The sequence below is a fragment of the Hyla sarda genome, chromosome 5 (assembly GCF_029499605.1).
Source record: "Hyla sarda isolate aHylSar1 chromosome 5, aHylSar1.hap1, whole genome shotgun sequence".
Classification (NCBI taxonomy): Eukaryota; Metazoa; Chordata; class Amphibia; order Anura; family Hylidae; genus Hyla; species Hyla sarda.
Window position 1 is genome coordinate 74,742,165 of NC_079193.1, and position 20,300 is coordinate 74,762,464.

At 43.3% G+C, this 20,300-nt stretch overlaps 1 protein-coding gene across 6 annotated transcripts in view; it reads left to right on the plus strand.

Annotated features, from left to right (window-relative positions):
- Positions 1-19,786, plus strand: part of SP4 (Sp4 transcription factor) — a 75,055-nt gene extending 55,269 nt beyond the window's left edge. For all 6 annotated transcript variants that reach the window (XM_056519712.1, XM_056519711.1, XM_056519708.1 and 3 more), the window contains exons 5-6: positions 15,179-15,378; positions 17,709-19,786. In XM_056519712.1, coding sequence (XP_056375687.1) covers positions 15,179-15,378; positions 17,709-17,956 — 448 coding nt within the window. In that variant the 3' untranslated portion in view covers positions 17,957-19,786. The remainder of the gene's footprint in view (positions 1-15,178; positions 15,379-17,708) is intronic.
- Positions 19,787-20,300: the final 514 nt, after the last annotated feature.

A 20,300-nucleotide genomic window follows, 5' to 3' on the forward strand; every position in this document is an offset into this window, starting at 1 on the left:
ATAGATATAATGTTTATTTTATATATATATATATATATATATATATATAATATATATATTTTTTTTTTCCATAAATATTCCAGTATATGCAGAGTGAACACCTTGATCTTTGTTCCTTGTTACTATGAAAGTGGGTCTGTTGGCTTATTTTTCACCATATGAGCTGCAGACTCTGTTGGACAATTAATAGGAAATGTGAAATCTATTATACAATTATACTTGCTTTACAGGTGCATATTATAATCCACTTGATTCTGCTAGTGTTTATAAGGTGTGGGCGAGACGCTCAAGTTCTGAAGTGTCGCTTCAGCCCCTCCTTTCTTGCTTGAGTGGCAGGAAAGAAAGGGCTCAGCTTCTAATGCTGGGCACTGCCTTAAAGGGGTTATGCAGGAAAAAACTTTTTTTATATATATATATATATATATATATATATATCAACTGGCTCCAGAAAGTTAAACAGATTTGTAAATTTGGGTAGAAAAAACAGGCATGGTCGCACATCTACAATCTTGTATACCGTATTTATCGGGGTATACCACGCACCGGCCTATAACACGCACCCTCATTTTACCAAGGATATTTGGGTAAAAAAAGTTTTTTACCCAAATATCCCTGGTAAAATGAGGGTGCGTGTGTGCGCGTGTATACCCCGATACACCCCCAGGAAAGGCAGGAGGAGAGAGTCCGTCCCTGCCCGCTTCTCTCCCCCTGCCTTTCCTGGGGTCTAGAGCGCTGCTGTCGGCCCTTCTCACCCCCTAGGTGCCGGCGCCGATAGCCAGGGGGAGAGAAGCGGCGCCGATAGCCAGGGGGAGAGAAGGGGCAGCGGCACCCATTGCCGGCGCCGCTGCCCCGTTGCCTCCCCCCATCCCCGGTGGCATAATTACCTGAGTCGGGTCCGCGCTGCTGCAGGCCTCCGGCGTGCGTCCCCTGCGTCGTTGCTATGCACGGCGTGGTGCACTGACGTCATGCGCCGCGCCGTTCAGTGCATAGCAACTACGCCGGGGACGCACGCCGGAGGCCTCAGCAGCGCGGATCCGACTCAGGTAATAATGCCACCGGGGATGGGGGGAGGCAACGGGGCAGCGGCGCCGGCAATGGGTGCCGCTGCCCCTTCTCTCCCCCTAGCTGTCAGCGCCGCTTCTCTCCCCCTGGCTATCGGCGCCGGCAATGGGGCGCCGGCACCGATTGTCAGGGGGACAGAACGGGCAGCGGCGCCGATAGCCAGGGGGTGAGAAGGGCCGACAGCAGCGCTCTAGACCCCAGGAAAGGTAGGGGGAGAGAAGCGGGCAGCGACGGCCTCTCTCCCCCTGCCTTTCCTGGGGGTGTATCGGCGTATAATACGCACACAGACTATAGGCTAAAAATTTTAGCCTAAAAAGTGCGTGTTATACGCCGATAAATACGGTAATTATCTGATTGCTTCTCAGCATAATATCAAAAACTAACAGGTTGTTAGTATATATTTTTGATCAAAAAGTACAAGCCCACTCGCCACGTCAAGGCCACCTATTCAGAGTGGGTCCCTAATGTCCCTAGCATAAAATGGCGTAGCACTGGACGGCAACCACCACCGCCGCGACACCAGTGCCCATGGAGGGGGAACGACCCACTGGCAGAGCGGCCCCAATGCCACTCAAACCAGTCTATGGGCCGCACCTCCTCACAGACACGGCGCCACGGCAGCAACGGACGCCGCACAGCACCACACCAGTGTGAACAAGGTGTAACCGCACACTTACCAAACTCTCCCAGTCAGACTGGGCGGCTGCTAGGAAAGAAATGGCCCTTGTGTAGTGGTCCTCCATGTCTCTGCTCAGGGGCCACATTTTAGCAGAATTAAAGGGGTATTCCAGGAAAAAACTTTTTTTTATATATCAACTGGCTCCAGAAAGTTAAACAGATTTGTAAATTACTTCTATTAAAAAATCTTAATCCTTTCAGTACTTATGAGCTTCTGAAGTTAAGGTTGTTCTTTTCTGTCTAAGTGCTCTCTGATGACACCTGTCTCGGGAAACGCCCAGTTTAGAAGCAAATCCCCATAGCAAACCTCTTTTAAACTGGGCGTTTCCCGAGACAGGTGTCATCAGAGAGCACTTAGACAGAAAAGAACAACCTTAACTTCAGAAGCTCATAAGTACTGAAAGGATTAAGATTTTTGCTGCATACACTTAAAAAAAAAGTCTTAGCCACACCTCCTGGACACTGCACCCATGGAATAAAGTGGATTTTAAAAATCATCCATGGAGCAAGCATTGTGGTTTCAGTATGTCAATTTTAGATTACCCATTCTCTGTCCAACAGTGTATGTAGCTTGTAGGTGAAAAGGAGCTGACAGACTCTCTTGAAAGGGAAAATGACAGGTTATTCATCTGCACTAAACCCACTCTACCACGTTATAGTGTTGGTGAACAGCATTAAAATGAGTGGTCACTTCCGTGAATTGGTAAAGTATCCCCAATGTTATGTCTTCTATTTCTATTTTGCATCTGTGCGCTTGCCTCCTCAATATTCCCCGCTCTGCTCACCCCTTTCATGAATATGCAAAAGTATTCACTCTCACAAAAGCAAAGGAACTGAAAGATATCAGGCACCGTTCTCCACTAACAGCCAATGTATTCCACTGCGAAACGGCTTCAGATGTGCAACAACAAGGATACGAGGAACCATCCAAATATGCAAAAAGGAGAATGAAGTGGCACTCACCCGGTAGTTGCCTTGACGTAATACTTTTATTGAATATGAAATCCAAACGAACAGGAGACAGTTCTCACAGCAGGGAGTGACAGTAGCCGCTCTCAGGTGCGGGGGCATACCACTAAAGGCAACTAGTTTCATGCCGGTGTGGATGCTTCTTTCAGCAGAGTATACCAGCCGGAAGAAGCATCCACAGTGACAGGAGGCTAGTTTGCCTTTAGCTTCTTAGTGCAGAGAGTAAGCGCAGCCTCTCCTGTATTAGTGACGTGAGAGTGAATCATTTTGCATATTCCTCAGAGGGATGGGTAGAGCAGGAAATATTGAGGAGACAGTGGAGCACGGCGAGCCAGCTCCTCATCTCCATTGCGCACAGCTGCGCAACAGAAATAAAAAAATGAAGACCCATAACTCTCGGGATACTTCACCAATTGACGTAAGTAACCACTTATTTTAATGCTGTTCACCGGTGCTATAATGCAGTATTTTAGGTTAAGTGCAGATGAACAGCCTGTCAGTTTGGCTATAAAGGTTATATTTAATAGTTGGCTAGCAGTGCTGTGATTAAAAAAATGTTTTTGCTATGCATATACTTTAAAAAGGTAGCAGAATTGCATTGATAAATCGTGTCCATTTTTTGTCTTGCCTGCATTGCTGGCAAGTGACACTGTATTGACATGCTTCAAGCAATCCACACTGAAGCATATTGTCTGGAAACCTCGGTCTCTGTGTCTCTCTCTATCTATCTATCTATCTATCTATCCCTATCCTGCTTCCCATAAATTCTATGTAGAAACATCTGCTAGCTTTCAGCTAGCAAAGATTTCCGCTATGGTTCATGCCAGTTACTGCCCTTAACTATAGTAAACCTGCTAGGCCTTGGAGAACCCCTTTACTGCTAAACCCTGTCTCCCTGGTGAAGGCAGCATAAATACATAAAGGAGACAAGACTAGGCGTAAACTGAGTGATAAATTCCTCCCCCATTATGTATGAAGATACTACTTACATAGATAAAAGAAGAGTAGTAGAAACTGAAGCATTGCTGCATATGTTATTTGATCACTTGCCAACCTTACATAGGCTTTAAATGTCCAGACGATCAGCACTTGACTCGGCACCGCCATTCTAAAACTGATTGAGCAGTTGCCAGAGTGAAGAGTCGGCTGTCGGTGACAGCTGGCCTCTCCGGTGAGAAGGCAGGGATGGTTTATTACTGACTGCAATAATATATCCTGGCCAGGCGATCATGAGATCTCCAATGTTGGGTATCCGCAAGAGCTGCAGACCCTTGATAGTAACTGGGGATAATATTAAAAATGTATTATAGTGTGAAAATTTCCACAAAATATCTTTTATGACTTTACATGGGAGGGGGGATAGGGCATGGACATTATGTAAAATGAAAAAGTGTAGAAATATATTTAAAAATATAATATATTTTTGTAGAAAAATAAATATAACACAATAACAAAACAGATGGGCTAAACTACTCCCCTTGTCCCTTCTTCTCTATAGTAATGACTAAAATAATTTAAATTAGGTTACCTTTCCATTACAAGTGTTACTTTCTGCTATTCTTAATAAAAAAAGAAAAACATTTTTATAGGAGTAGTCCACCGGAATGTTTCATCCATCCATTGTGCCCGGGCTGCAGAAAGTAAAACGACAAACTTTAACTCACTTTCAGTCGCTCCCTTGGTGCGCCAATATCTGTCTTCTTTTATTTTTTTGCCCATTCATCTTCATCTTGGAGCCCAATATGTCACACTGCTATCAGCTCATCGGCCATAGGGATGTCCCGTCTCTGCCAGTGATACACTGAGTGCAGTGTCATGTAACAGCCACCACCAGCCGAGGCATGACATCGCTCCGAGCGACAATAAGCTGATCACAGTGTGACACGTTGGGCTCCAAGAAGCAGAAGAAGACCGGGCCCAGAAGACAGATATTGGCGCATTGGGAGAGCGGCAGAAGGTGAGTTAAAGTTTGTTTTACTTTTTGCAGCCCGGCACAATCGATGGATAAAATAATACAAAATTTGTGTATTCAAACACAATCAAGGTATTGGATTCAGGTCCTATTCAGACCTATATTATACTGGAGGTATTTAGTAGAGGATCTTTTCATTCATATTCCTTTATTTCTGGGTCAATACTATTTTCCCCTATATCGGATCCTCTTAAACCTCCTTTCTCTCCAATCCTTGATTGATAGTTAAAATAAGTTTCCCAAGCATCCCCAAATGGATGGATAAAACATACTGGCGGAGTGCTCCTGTAAAAAAGAAAAAAAAAAAACACAAAACACTTACTGGGAGATTTATCGAAACCTGTCCAGAGGAAATGTTGCTAAGTTGCCCATAGCAACCAATCAGATCGCTACTTTAATTTCGCAGAGGCCTTGTTAAATATGAAAGAAATGATCTGATTGGTTGCTATGGGCAACTCAGCAACATTTCCTCTGGACAGGTTTTAATCTCCCCCTTATTTTTTACATTTTTTCCTGATATCACAAAAAATAAAAAATGTATAATATTGAATAAGCGAACAAAACACTTCTGCATGAATCAAAAAAAGGTCTCCAGTCGGGAAGCGGTCTATCCATCTATCTATTTTTATATAATATAATATAAAACTCAATGGCCAGCATTCATCATTGTAGGTGTAAGTGAAGCATTGTTTTTTTGTGTGTGTGCTGGTAATGTGTAGGAGAACCAGATGTATTAAATGGTCGCAGAGGATTTGATAAATTTTGTGCAGGTAAAAATTTTCTGAAATTTCTTTCTTCACATACACCAAAAAGCTAAGCGAAGTCTGGTCTGGTGTAGTTATAGAGACTTTTCAATGGCTTTGCACCTTTTTTGCGCCTTTTCACAAAAAGGCTCAGTTCACAGAACCCTTCCATATTGTGTATTGCCAAAATCTGTGGATTGCAACAAAAAATCAGCAGAAATGTGTAAACCAAAAGGTGCAAAAAAACCCTGCTTGCACCTCTTCTGCTCTTTTTCTAGACACAAAAAACAGTCTAACAACAATGAGAAATGTCAGCCAATCTGTGTATGTTCCAGCATAACTTTCAAATCGCTGGCGATATTTTGATGAAACTAAGTACACATGTTACTTTTATGGCACATAAAAATATGATAGTTAAATTAACCGTAACCTACCCCCTTATGTGAAGGATGGAGTTTTTGTCTTAAGTCCCATGCAAGTATATAGAACTTCCAGTATTTACTCCAAGCTCTGCATTAGTCCGGCCACACCCCATCTCACAAAGCCACACCCACCATTTAAGCCATACCCCTTTTTATTTTTTACCCTTTTTGTGCATTGGTCCAGCTTGCAAGTAATACCCACTTCCACAAAACCACGCCTCCTTCCATTTTGGTCCTACAATCTCTTCATCACAACTCAGCCCCACCTGAGGATGGGATATGAGGACAAAATCGGAGGACGGGATATGATGACCGGATTTGAGGCAGGATATAAGGATGGGATATGAGGTCGGGATATGAGGACAATTACTTCCTCCTATGTTACTTTTCCTTCCCCACAAGGATTAGGTAGGAAAAACTGGGCAACGCCGGGTACATAGCTAGAATTATTATATTAATCTTTGTAGTATATTGAGCAGTTCTGCAAATTAATGAGGGGACAACTCTTCGATATTCTTTGGAACAGGATAGCAAACATATACCATAAATGTATATTAGGTGGGGGGTTCCATATGTTGGGCTCCCACATATTAGGAGAATGTTAGTTAATAACTCAGTTATGAATCATTTACTATGAAATTATTAATTATGAAATTTCAATTCAAATATCAAAATTATCACCTGCCGAATTGTAGGCAAGTCTAATCAATACAATTCACATCTGAGTCTGACTATTTCCTCAGATATCAAGCTCTTTTATGTCGGCATGACATTAATGCTCAAAGGGGTACTCTGCCCCTAGACATCTTATCCCCTATTCAAAGGATAGGGGATAAGATGTCAGATCGCCGTGGTCCCGCTGCTGGGGACCCCCGGGATTGTCGCTGCGGCACCCCGCTGTCATTAATGCACAGAGCGAGTTCGCTCTGCCGTAATGACGGGCAGTACAGAGGCCGGAGCATCGTTACATCACGGCCCCGCCCCTCGTGACGTCACGGCTCGCCCCCCTCAATACGAGTCTATGGGAGGGGGCATGGCGGTCATCACGCCCCTGCCATAGACTTGTATTAAGTGGGCGGGTCGTGATGTCACGCTGCTCCGTCCCCTGTATCGCCCGTCATTACGCACAGAGCGAACTCGCTCTGTGCATTAATGACAGCGGGGTGCCGCAGCGGCAATCCCAGGGGTCCCCAGCAGCGGGACCGTGGCGATCTGACATCTTATCCCCTATCCTTTGGATAGGGGATAAGATGTCTAGGGACGGAGTACCCCTTTAAGGATGTAGTTTTTCGATATACAATAATACACAGGTGTTATAAAAGTATGCAGATTTATTGGTTATTAGGTTATAAACATAAGAGTAACAAACACAATGATATATGCAAATGAATATCTATTAGATATGTTAGTAAAGCATTATAAGCTTGTTAATTAACTACATTTAGTAGAACAATAGATTTGAGTAGTGAGTAAGTATGTTGCGATTGAGATACTAGGTCAGGATATCATATAAGAAAAAGGTTTATACCTCACCCTGTCCAGAGGAAACCTCATGGAATCAAGATGGGCAATATCTAATCATAGACATCAATATGGAATGTTAAATACACGCCCCGCCCCCTTCTAACAAACTACACATCACATGTCTCCAAGAATGGATAAATCCACCTAAGGATATACAGTGAGGATCAAAAGTTTTGGCACCCCAGATAAAAATTTGTATTAATGTGCATAAAGAAGCCAAGGAAAGATGAAAAAATCTCCAAAAGGCATCAAATTACAGATTAGACATTCTTATAATACCGTATATACTAGAGTATAAGCCGAGTTTTTCAGCACGATTTTTCGTGCTGAAAACGCCCCCCTCGGCTTATACTCGAGTGAACTCTTCGCCTGTCAATCCCTTCTCAGTGGTCTCCAACCTGCGGACCGCCAGATGTTGCAAAACTACAACACCCAGCATGCCCGGACAGCCGATGTCTGTCCGGGCATGCTGGGTGTTGTAGTTTTGAAACCTCTGGAGGTCCGCATTTTGAAGGCCATTGGTCATCATCCAGCCCCCCCCCTGCCCTTTTTGTTTTGTACTCACCTCTCCTCGGCGTGAAGTTAGGGGGAGCTGGTTCGGGCCATCTATGCTGCAGGGACTGTCCGGTGGGGATGGTTAGTCGTTCCGGGCTGTCCATTTTCATCGGGGGGGGGCCCTCTTCTCCACTCCGACCTAGTGACGTTGCCTTGACGACGACGCACAGGGACGTTGCGCATGAATGTCCTTGTGCGTCGTCGTCAAGGCAATGTCACTAGTCCGGGGCAGGCCCGAAGAGCGGAGAAGAGGGCCCCCCGGTGAAAATGGACAGCCCGGAACGACTAATCCTCCCCACCGGACGGTCCCAGCAGCGTAGATGGCCCGGACCAGCTCACCCTAACTTCACGCCGAGGGGAGGTGAGTACAAAACAGGGGGGGGGGGCTGGATGATGACTAAGACCGCAGAGGTTTCAAAACACTAGGAGTTGTAGTTTTGCAACATCTGGAGGTCCGCAGGTTGAAGACCACTGATGAGGGGATTGACAGGCGGTGATGATAAAGGGGGGGGGGATGATGACGGGGGTCTGGATGATTACATGGGGGGATGATGTATTTCCCACCCTAGGCTTATAGTCGTGTCAATAACTTTCCTGGGTTTTTGGGGTGAAATTAGGGGCCTCGGCTTATACTAGAGTATATACGGTATGTCAACAAGTTAGATTTTATTTCCATCATTTACACTTTCAAAATAACAGAAAACAAAAAAATGGCATCTGCAAAAGTTTGTGCACCTTGCAGAATTTATAGCATGCACTGCCTCCTTTGCAAAGATGAGACCTGCCAGTGTCATGGATTGTTCTCAATCATCATCTGGGAAGACCAGGTGATGTCAATCTCAAAGGTTTTAAATGCCCAGACTCATCTGACCTTGCCCCAACAATCAGCTGGAGAAGGCTATAAGAAGATAGCAAAACGTTTTCAGATCAATATCCTCTGTTCGGAATGTTAAGAAATGGCAGTCATCAGGAACAGTGGAAGTTAAAGCAAGATCTGGAAGACCAAGAAAAATATCAGACAGAACCGCTCACAGGATTTTGAGAAAAACAATTCAAAACCCACGTTTGACTGCACAATCCCTCCAGAAAGATCTGGCAGACACTGGAGTTGTGGTACACTATTCCACTATAAAGAGATACTTGTACAAATATGGTCTTCATGGAAGAGTCATCAGAAGAAAACCTCTTCTACGTCCTCACCACAAAAATCAGCGTTTGAACTTTGCAAATTAACATATAGACAAGCCTGATGCATTTTGGAAACAAGTTCTGTGGACCGATGAGGTTAAAATTGAACTTTTTGGCCGGAATGAGCAAAGGTACGTTTGAAGAAGAAGCGGAACAGAATTTAATGAAAAGAACCTCTGTCCAAGCATGGGGGTGGATCAATCATGCTTTGGGGTTGTATTGCAGCCAGTGGCACAGGGAACATCTAACGAGTGGAAGGGAAAAATGAATTCAATAAAATTTCAGCAAATTTTGGATGCTAACTTGTGAAAAAGTTAAAGTTAAAGATGGATAATGATCCTAAACACACCTCGAAATCCACAGGGGATTACATCAAGAGGCGTAAACTGAAGGTTTTGCCATGACCTTCACATAATCTCCAGACCTCAACATAATTGAAAATCTATGGATAGACCTTAAAAGAGCAGTGCGTGACAGACAGCCCAGAAATCTCAAAGAACTGGAAGACTTTTGTAAGGAAGAATGGGCAAAGATACCTCAAACAAGAATCCCGCGATCAGGCATCTTATCCCCTATCCTTTGGATAGGGGATAAGATGTGTAAGCACCGGAGTACCCCTTTAAACCTTAGCCCTTCTAATTTAAAAATGTCCTCTTGTGGTTTTTCTTCTTTTAAATATGCTCTCCTCCTTTACCGTGTTGATTCCCTTTATGTATATAAAAGTCTCTATCATATCCCCTCTGTCTCTTCTTTCTTCCAAGCTATACATGTTAAGGTCCTTTAACCTTTCCTGGTAATTTTTATCCTGCAATCCATGTACTAGTTTAGTATCTTCTCTGAACTCTCTTTAGAATATCTATATCCTTCTGGAGATACGGCCTCCAGTACTGCATACAATACTTAAAGTGAGGTCTCACCAGTGTTCTGTACAGCAGCATGAGCACTTCTCTCTTTCTACTGCTTATACCTCTCCCTATACATCCAAGCATTCTGCTAGCGTTTCCTGCTGCTCTATTACATTGTCTTCTTACCTTTTTAAGTCTTCTGAAATAATTTCTCCTAAATCCCTTTCCTCAGATACTGAGGTCAGGACTGTCAAATATTCTATATTCTGCCCGAGCGTTTTTATGCCTCTGGTGCATTATTTTGCATTTATCCACATTAAATTTCAGTTGCCTGAATTCTGACCATTCTTCTTCTAGTTTGCCTCAATCCTTTTCCATTTGGGGTATTCTTCCCGGAACATTAAAGGGGTATTCCGGGCAAAAACATCTTATCCCCTATCCAAAGTCTGCTGTCCATATACTACATAATGTTCAATCTCCGTCCCATAACCTATAGAGCGCCCCTGATTATATAGAGGTCTCTTTTTCTGCCATAGTGATCTGCTCTCTCAGCACTATGATAGGAGCGCACTGAGGACGTTGGACGCAAATCCCGCCTTTACTTCCATAGATTGGTATCTAAAGATTTCTTAATATGTTGTATTCTTCAATTAGTAAAAACTTTACATTTAAAAATGCAACCTACCCCACGTCCTCTCATCGATTACAACTAAAAGTGCTATTTACAACATCCTCTCTTGAACTTAAAGCTGTCTGAAATGACAGTAATGCTTTAAGAAAACAAAAACTGTTCTAGGAAAGATGGTTTTTATATAGGATTTTACCTTCATATATATTTTTTTTACCTTACTAGTAAGTTTTGTATTTATTTGTGGTTCAGCAAATCTTATTCTAAATGAACTGCTTATTGTAGTAATGCTGCTGAGTCAGCCAACAGAGATACAGGTTGTGCATTGTATTGTGCACTGCAGATGTATAGATATGAAACTGGAACTGCTTTCTGCAGGTGAAGCGGATCTAATGATGAGGTGTGCTGCTATCAGAATAGGGGACAGTAGTTTTTTGTTTCAGGCGTTTTATTTTTTCCCTTCATGGTTTGTTGAATGCAAGCTTCCTTTCATTCACACCTGCAATGTATCTGTTTTTAAACAAAAAAATATTTTTGTGTGAATATTTTGAGGTGTGTGTGAAAATAAAATAAAAAAAATAATATATATAGTACCAGGTAAGACGCAGTGGTCTGCACTGCTGTTATAAAATACACTTAGGTGATCTTTTTCTTCCCATACATGGTAAACGGCTTTTACTGACGCGCACCTACGAGTCTCCATACTGTGCTCAACCCCATACAGACAAGGCCATTAACGTAAGAAAGCACTGCAAAGGAAAAGAGGGGGGGGGGGGGGCACTTATGAGTCGGAGTCTCTTTGAGGGTGCAGACTGTGGGGGAGATTTATCAAAACCTGTGTAGAGGAAGGGTGGTGTGGTTGCCCATAGCAACCAATCAGCTCACTACTTTCATTTTGAAAAAGGCCTATGAAAAATGAAAGAAGCAAGCTGATTGGTTGCTATGGGCAACTGCACCACTCTTCCTCTACACAGGTTTTGATAAATCTCCCCCTGTGTCTTTATTCGGTGCAATAAAATTCCATAGCCCAGGATGCCAGGGTGGTTGTGAACAGCTGCTTTCGCGCTGAAGACTGGCGCTTCTTAGAAGCGCCAGTCTTTGGCGCAAAAGCAGCTGTTCACAACCACCACACTGCGGACCCTGGCGTCCTGCGCTATGGAATTTTATTGCACCCAATAAAGACACAGTCTGCACCCTCCAAGAGACTCCGACTCGTAAATGCCCCCCCCCCCCTCTTTTCCTTTGCCGTGCTTTCTTGTGTTAATATATATATTGTGATAAGGTGAAGGGGATTTTCCAGCATGTGTGTTGCGGTGCAGCCGGATGCTGTGTAACAGTTTGGCTGGAAGGCTAACATGGGGCGGCTTTACTGGTAATGACCAAGAGTAGGGTGGGGGTCATTCCAATCCAGGCCGGGCTTTGCTGGCCTTTAAAGCAAGGCTGTGTTACCAGCTGCTGGGGATTGCATTCTGGTAGCTGACAGAGCAAGGGGAGGATCTGTACTGGAAGTTCTGTGTTTAACAGAAAAGCCATTCCTTTGTGCCACACGGCACGAAACCCCAGTGTGAACTGTACCCTGTGGAAGTTAAGTTGGACTCTTGTTTTGCTGTGATATTTTCCTGCGTTAAAGACTGAGTTTGCCATTTACTTTGAGTGTGAATAAACACTGGACCTCAATACTGCTATCTGCACCTCACGAGAAGAGCGAGTCTTCACAATATATAAATATATATATATATATATAGACTTTACCTTTTTTTATTTGTGTCTATAGCAGAAAACCCGCTGCTGCGAGCGTACACAAAGAGCTACCCGGCCACAGCAGGGAGCTCGTTCTTGTGACTGCTGTCGGCACATCCGAAGTGTGAATTACACTGCAAATGCGCTAAGTGTAAACATACCCCTATTGTGGGATTTCCAGACATTTATTTCTTTGGCTCTAAAACTGGACCGAATGAAAGCTTTCAGGATACTTACCATATGGATTCTTCATTGTTCCAGGGCCATCTCTTCCCATCACCACAAGCTTCTGTATGTGATCATGTGTGATCTATACTGAATTTTTCATACAAAAAAGAAAAAAAAAATGAGGCATGTGAATTGAATCCATTCAACTTAAAGGAAAACTAACAGCAGGGTCACCTACATTAACCTGACTATACAAGTAGTTTTTGCCCTGATTCGAACACTTCATACTGGGTGAAAACTGGTGCAGCCGTTCAGTAGATATCTAGTATCTTCTTCTTAACTGCACTGGAGGCGGCTGCTGCTGTATGTGCAATGCTTTCTCTTGCCCAGTTTTGGCTGCTAACCCCACCCCTTTTGGCCACCAATGATTACCCCTTCACAGACATGCTGAAAATATTGGATGAATATTTATACAGGGTGGGGTTATTGGATGAAGGGTCGCCGTTATCTGCTGAAGTGGGTCAGAGACGGCTTTGCATGTACAGCAGCAGCCAGCTTGAGCACATAAGAAATTCATATACTAGCAACAAAATGAATATCTCCAAAAGGGCTGCAATGATTTTCCTTATCTTTACGCACCTCACCAATTTTCCACTGCTGCCATCTAGATGATCACAAGGTCACAGCTGATCTCCACTTCCTGATCCCACACAATAATATGTCCGCACAGCCAGCCAGGGCTTACAATGACAGGACAAAGAAAGGTTCCATGTCAGTGACATGAGGATCATTGTGTTATGTTTTGTTGTTCTCATCTCCAAGAGGAGTCAAGCGTGAATGTACGCCCATGCCGCCTGGAAGTTGTGCGCCCTGCGGCCTGTACAATCTATGTTTCTTGTGCATAGGAGCTGCACTTGCTTCATAGACCATGGGGACCCACCGCTAATAAGGGTATCAGCTATCCTGCGGACTCATGCCATTAACCCTTTAGATGCCAGTATCAATATTGATCTTGTCAATTGAAGTGTTGGGGAAGGGGGGTTATAGAGACTCATTGGACCATCTGCATTGCAATCAAGATGGCGGCCTGAGGTCTCTTCACCTGCCTCCATGGCTTCTCCGCTAATGTTTTTTCAGACCTTAGAAGTAGATTCCTCCCATAATACTGATCAGTGCTATGCATAAGCCAGGTTCACGCTACAGAATTTCCTACTAGAATTCCGATCAGGAATTCAGTCGGAAATTCTGCTGCATGAAGGTAACATGCAGGTGAATGGGTTTTCCATTAACTCATTCACGTTGCGGAATTTTCTGGTCAGAATTTCCAACAGAAAATTCCAATCAATTAATTATGGCAGGACATTGTACCTGGTGGAATCTGCTGCAGATGTCTTCATTAGCCAGGTCATTCATTAGCATTATAGTAGCAGTAATAGTAGAGCATGTATAATAGGTATCATTTTAATCGTATTGACCCTAAGGATAAAGAGAACATGTTGGTTTTACCATAAAATGCTTTGTGTAAAAAGAAACAAAAGTTGGTAAATTGTTGGTTTCTTTTTATTTTCCCACTGTAAATAATAATTTTTGGTCATGCAAAAAAAACAAGCCCTCATGAGTCTGTGGATGGAAAAATAAAATGGTTATAGCTCTTAGAAGGCGGGGAGGAAAAAAACCAAAAACTCAAAAAATGAAAATTGGTGTCCTCAAGGGTTTAAATATTGGATTTTATTTTTCCTGGGGTTATCAGACATGTACAGCACGATCCTCCTTATAGCCTACACAGGACATCAGTGGGACAGTCAATTGGTGCAATATTACTAACTAGCTTCCTGTGTAGCCATGTGAAGACCCTCTTAAAGTATGGTAGGTTATATGAGTTATGGTTCACAAAATGCTATTAGTAAAGAAGGCGGCTCCTAAACTGGTGAAAGAGAATTATTGATAGAGGGAAGGTTTTATATTAACTTGATGGTTGGCATGCTTCATTTCATTCCGCTGCTGCAGGGGGAAATTTCATTGTGAAACAAAGCTTGCTTTTTATATATGTGCTGTATAGACAGGTTGCTTTTTACATGGGATTGAAGCAGTCATGTTATAGAAATTATAAAATTAGTCATTTTATAAAATGTATTATACATTTAAATGAGTGGTGCTACTTACCTCCTGCAGTGCCTCTGGTGTCCTGCTATGGTGGGCTGCAGCATGACTGTCCTTTATGGTAGCTGGGCCCAGTGGGGGTGATACTTTGGCTCAGCGAATCGCTTGCCACATCGATGCCCCACTTCGCCCAGCTATCCGGAGGTCTTCCGACTAGGCATTTTGGGTTATATCTATCAAAACGTTTTTTTTTTGTTCTTGGAGAAAGAAGCTACCACCAGGGATGTCTGGCAGTGGCCTCTGTTCATTCAGATCAGTGGACACGAAGGTTCATGTGTATGCAGGGATTGGGAAAGATAACTGTTAGACAACTATCACATGTGTATGGGTACTATATACATACATATATCTGTAAAAATGTATTGTGCTATTTCCAGACTAGGCAGCATAGTAAGCCTGACATGTTCACTTTACCTTCACTTTTATTGCATACAATACATACAGTATTTATGCGTCTTATATAGAAGACTTTTATTTATTTTTTTTAATTGATCAATTCCACAATTGTTTATTTGTTTTGTCAGAGGCAGCAGTGAGCCTGGGAAAAAGAAACAACACATCTGTCATATTGAAGGTTGTGGAAAGGTCTATGGGAAGACATCCCATCTCCGAGCGCATCTTCGTTGGCATACTGGAGAGCGGCCATTTGTATGCAACTGGATATTTTGCGGAAAAAGGTTCACCAGAAGCGATGAGCTCCAGAGGCACAGAAGAACCCACACAGGTAGGTCTATGCTATAAAACCACTGTCCTTTAATACCTCTAGACCTATCTGAATCAGACCATAGACATGAGTTTGTTAGAGTATCCAGCCAACATTCACATGCCACTGATTACTGGCGGACCAGTCTCCATTCTTTACTGCTACCATTGATCAGGCCGATGCCCAACATTAACCCTTTTAGATGCCCTTTTAGTTGATCGTGGTATCTAAAACTAAAGTAGAAGTGTCCCGGCAGCTCAGCAGAGCTGATCGGGGCCATCACAGTGAAACAGTGATGTCCCGATCAACTGAGAGGACGGCGGGAGGGCCCTTACCTGCCTGACGAAAAAGTGTAAAAAAAAAAAATGTAAAATGAATTAACCCCTTCCTAATAAGTTTGAATCCCCCCCTTTTCCCATTTAAAAAAAAATAAAAATCATTAATCATATGTGGTAGCGCCACATGCGTAAATGCCAGATCTATTAAAATATAAGGGTAGCTGAACAACACAGTAGATGGCGTACACGTAAAACAATATCAAAGTCCAAAATTTTGGATTTTTGGTCCCTTCATATACCTTTAAAACATTTTTTACAAAAAGCTATCAAAAAGTTCCAGCAAAACAAATTATACGGATTTAAACTACAGATCACGGAGCAAAAAAATTAGCCCTCATACATAACCATATGCGTAAAAATAAAAGTTATAGGGGTCCGAAGAAAATTATTTTAAACATGCTAATTTTGGTGCATGTAGTTATAATTTTTTTTAAGTAGTAAGATAAAATAAAACCTACATAAATTCGGAATCCTTGTGATCATATGGACCTACAGAATAAAGATAAGGTGTAATTTATAACTGGAAAGTGCACTGCGTAGAAACGGAAGCCCTCAAAAGTTACTTTTGTAATTTTTTTTTTCACCCCACCAAAATTTTTTGTTGGTTTTGCTGTAGATTGTTATAAAATAAGTGATGTCATTACAAAGTACAATTGGTGTCGCAATAAACAAGCCCTTAAATGGGTCTGTAGGTGCAAAATTTAAAGCGTTATGATTTTTAGAAGGGGAGGAGGAAAAAACGAAAGTGCAAAAACTAAAATGGGCTTGGTCCTCGAGGTTAAAGTACTTTGCTGTAGGATGTAGAGCAGCTAAATGGGTAGTTAACAGATTAACATGCCTTTAAAGGACAACTGTAGTGGAACACTTTTATATATTCCCGTGCCCGGGCCTCAAAAATAAACAAAATAAACTCATACATACCTTTCTACGAGCCCTCGTTGGTCCAGCACAGGCCTCACGGTCCGGCAGTGCTGACCTCATTCCACTTCCTGGGGACGGGGATGCCGCAGAGCAGTCGGCGTATCACTGGCCACAGCGATGTCTCACCCCGGCCTGTGATAGCCTCAGCCCACTGTCATGTAAGAAGCCGGCCAGAGCTCCCTACATGACCGTGGGCTCAGCCTATCACAGGCCGGGGCGGGACATCGCTGCGGCCGGTGATACGCCGACGGCTCTGCAGCATCCCCGTCCCCAGAAAGTGGAATGACGTCAGCACTGCCGGACCGTGAGGCCTGTGCCAGACCAACGGGGGCTCGTAGGAAGGTGTGTATAAGTTTATCTTGTTTATTTTTGAGGCTCGGGCACAGGAATATATAAAAGTGTTTCAATACAGTTGTCCTTTGAAGATTTTTTTTTTTTTTTTTTTTTAATCTTTGATAACCTATGTCAGGATAGGTCATCAATATCAGATCGGTGGGTTGCTCACTTCCAGCACCCCTGCCTGCTGGTCATTTCTGACCAGTGAATGGATCCAAAAGATCTGATATTGTTAACCTTTCTCAAGGATAGGTCATCAGTAAATTTTGCCTAAAAAAACACCCTTAGGGTATGTTCACACGCACAGATTTTTTAGTGGGTTTTCTGCTGCGTATTTGAAAGTGGGCGGACTCTTCTTCAATGGGGCTTGCGGCGGATTTTCCGCAGTGTACATTCCGCCACGGAAAATCTGCTGCGGACAGCCGAGAAGAGCCCGTCCACTTTTAAATACTCAGCGAAAAACCCGCTAAAAAATTTGCACGTGTGAACGTACCCTTAGGGTCTATTCACTCGTACAGTATTCTGTGCAGATTTGATGTGCAGGATTTCAAGCTGTTTTCAGTCATTCGGTTTACATTGAAATCTGCAGCAGAAAATCCTGCGCATCAAATCTGCGCAGAATACTGTACGTGTGAATAGACCCTAAAAGTGTTATCAGTGATGATGAGCATGTTTGTAGATGACTTTGTTTATTATGACAATGCACTTTACTTTTGGGCATATGGCAGTCTTCTTTAAATGGTTTTTCATTTCTAGGTGAAAAACGTTTTGAGTGCCCGGAATGTTCGAAGAGATTCATGAGGAGCGACCACCTCTCCAAACATGTGAAAACCCATCAAAACAAAAAGGGAGGCGGAACCGCCCTGGCTATTGTAACCTCAGGTGACCTGGATGCGTCAGTCACCGGGGTCCTCGGTTCCCCAAGAATCGTTACCGTTGCAGCCATTTCTCAAGATTCCAATCCAGCCACCCCAAATGTTTCCACAAACATAGATGAATTTTGAACAAGGTTATAAGGATTTTTATTTTCTTTTTTGCTGCACTTAAATTTATGGATTTACAGAATTGTGAACTATTCAGAGGTAATCAGTTTTTGTTCCTTTTAAATATTCCAAGGATAGCGGGGATGAAGCGAATGCAGATGAAGCTGTGAATAATATCCTTTTTCTATTGGACAATAGAAAGCGAAGATATTTTATCTGCATCACGTACTCTACATTTTGTAAAAAAAAAAGAGAAAAAAAAAAACCAAGAAAAAACAAAAAAGCCTTCAAGTTTTAATGGGTTTTCATTCATTGTTCTCTCGAGGAGGAGGTTTTGTGACGAAGCGCATAATAAAAAGAATAAGGATAGACTCAGGGCCACTAATATGTTACAAACTCTGTTTGTAAATGGCCATACAATCAGTTTGTATTTATGGTAGCAAAAAGTAGTCTGCAGTTACCTTTACAAAGAAGTAATTTAGTATGGAGAGCTGATATTTAAACAAAACTTTCAGAAAATCTTATTTATATAGATGTAATGTAAAAAATTATGCAAGCTGCATATAGTTTGATGCTACCTGTCAGTTCTTTCTACATTCCATGATTTTAGTTTTTACTTTTCTTCTTCCTTTTTTTTTTTTTGTTTTTTTTTTTCTTTTCTTATGTAAAATTTTTTTGTTTGGTAGAATTGGTATATACCACATATATGATTCGTATAAAGAGCAAAGGCTGCAGGCTTGACTGGAAAAGTGCACTAAGTCCTATGAGGGAGATCTGTCAAAACCTGTTCAGAGGAACAGTGGTGCAGTTGCCCATAGCAACCAATCAGATTGCTTCTTTCATTTTTAAAGAAGCCTGTGAAAAATGAAAGAAGCGATCTGATTGGTTGCTATAGGCAACTGCACCACCCGTCCCCTATACAGGTTTTTATAAATATCCCTCTATATCAGTGGTCTTCCACCTGCGGACCTCCAGATGTTTCAGAACGACAACTCCCAGCATGCCCGGACAGCCGATGGCTGTCCGGGCATGCTGGGAGTTGTAGTTTTGCAACATCTGGAGGTCCACAGGTTGAAGACCACTGCTCTATATGTTTATTACATATTCTAAGGATTACTTGACAGTGCAGCATTATTGCAAATCATTTAGAAGCACAACTAATGTATATTAGATCCTTCCTTTATGACATGCAGTATTTGCCCTGTATATCTGCATTTGGTTTCTAAATCCTTTCAACAGGTATTGAGTTTTTTTTTTTCCCCTATAATCATGGGCAATGGCTCATGAGAGAGCCATATGTAAAAAAAAAAAAAAATGCAGAAGAAAAGGTTTTGTCACGATCAGCACCACATCTTTTGTAGTGTGGCGGTGAGTTGTTTGTTGGTTCAGTACATTTTTTTAAAATTATTATTACCGTATTTATCGGCGTATAACACGCATTTTTCAGGCTAAAATGTTTTGCCTAAAGTCGATCTGCGTGTTATATGCTGATAACCTGCTGCAGTTCAATGATTTAAAGCAGGCTCTTTAAATCAATGAACTAAAGCGGCTTTTGCAGGTGCAGAGACCTGCCGTCGCTGCCGGCTTCTCTGCCCCTGCCTGTCCTGGGGTCTAGAGCCCTGCTGCCGCCGCTTCTCTCCCCCTGCTATCGGTGCCGCTGCCCCTTCTCTCCCCCTGGCTTCTCTGCCCCATTGCCGGCGATGATAGCCAGGGGGAGAGAAGCGGCAGCCGGCGCCGCTGCCCTGTTGCCTCCCCCATCCCGGTTGTATAATTACCTGTTGACGGGGTCGGGTCTGCGCTGCTTCTGGCCTCCGGTGTGGCGTCCCCTGCGTCGTTGCTATGCGCTGCGAGACGCAATGACGAGTGACGACACTCGTCATTGCGCCGTGCAGCGCATAGCAACGACGCCACACCGGAGGCCAGAAGCGGTGCGGACCCAACCCCAGCAACAGGTAATTATACAACAGGGGATGGGGAAGGCAACGGGGCAGCGGCGCCGGCAATGGGTGCCGCTGCCCCTTCTCTCCCCCTGTCTATCGGCACCGCTGCCCCATTGCCAGCGCCGCTTCTCTCCCCCTGGCTATCGGCGCTGGCAATGGGGCAGCGATAGCCAGGGGGAGAGAAGGGGCAGCGTTGCCGATAGCAGAGGGAGAGAAGCGGCGGCAGCAGGGCTCTAGACCCCAGGAAAGGCAGGGGGAAGAAGCGGGCAGTGACAGCCTCTCTCCCCCTGCCTTTCCTGGGGGCTTCTGCGGGGTCAGAAACAGTGTATCGGGGTATACACATGCGCGCACACACATGCACCCTCATTTTACCAAGGATATTTGGGTAAAAAACTTTTTTTACCCAAATATCCTTGGTAAAATGA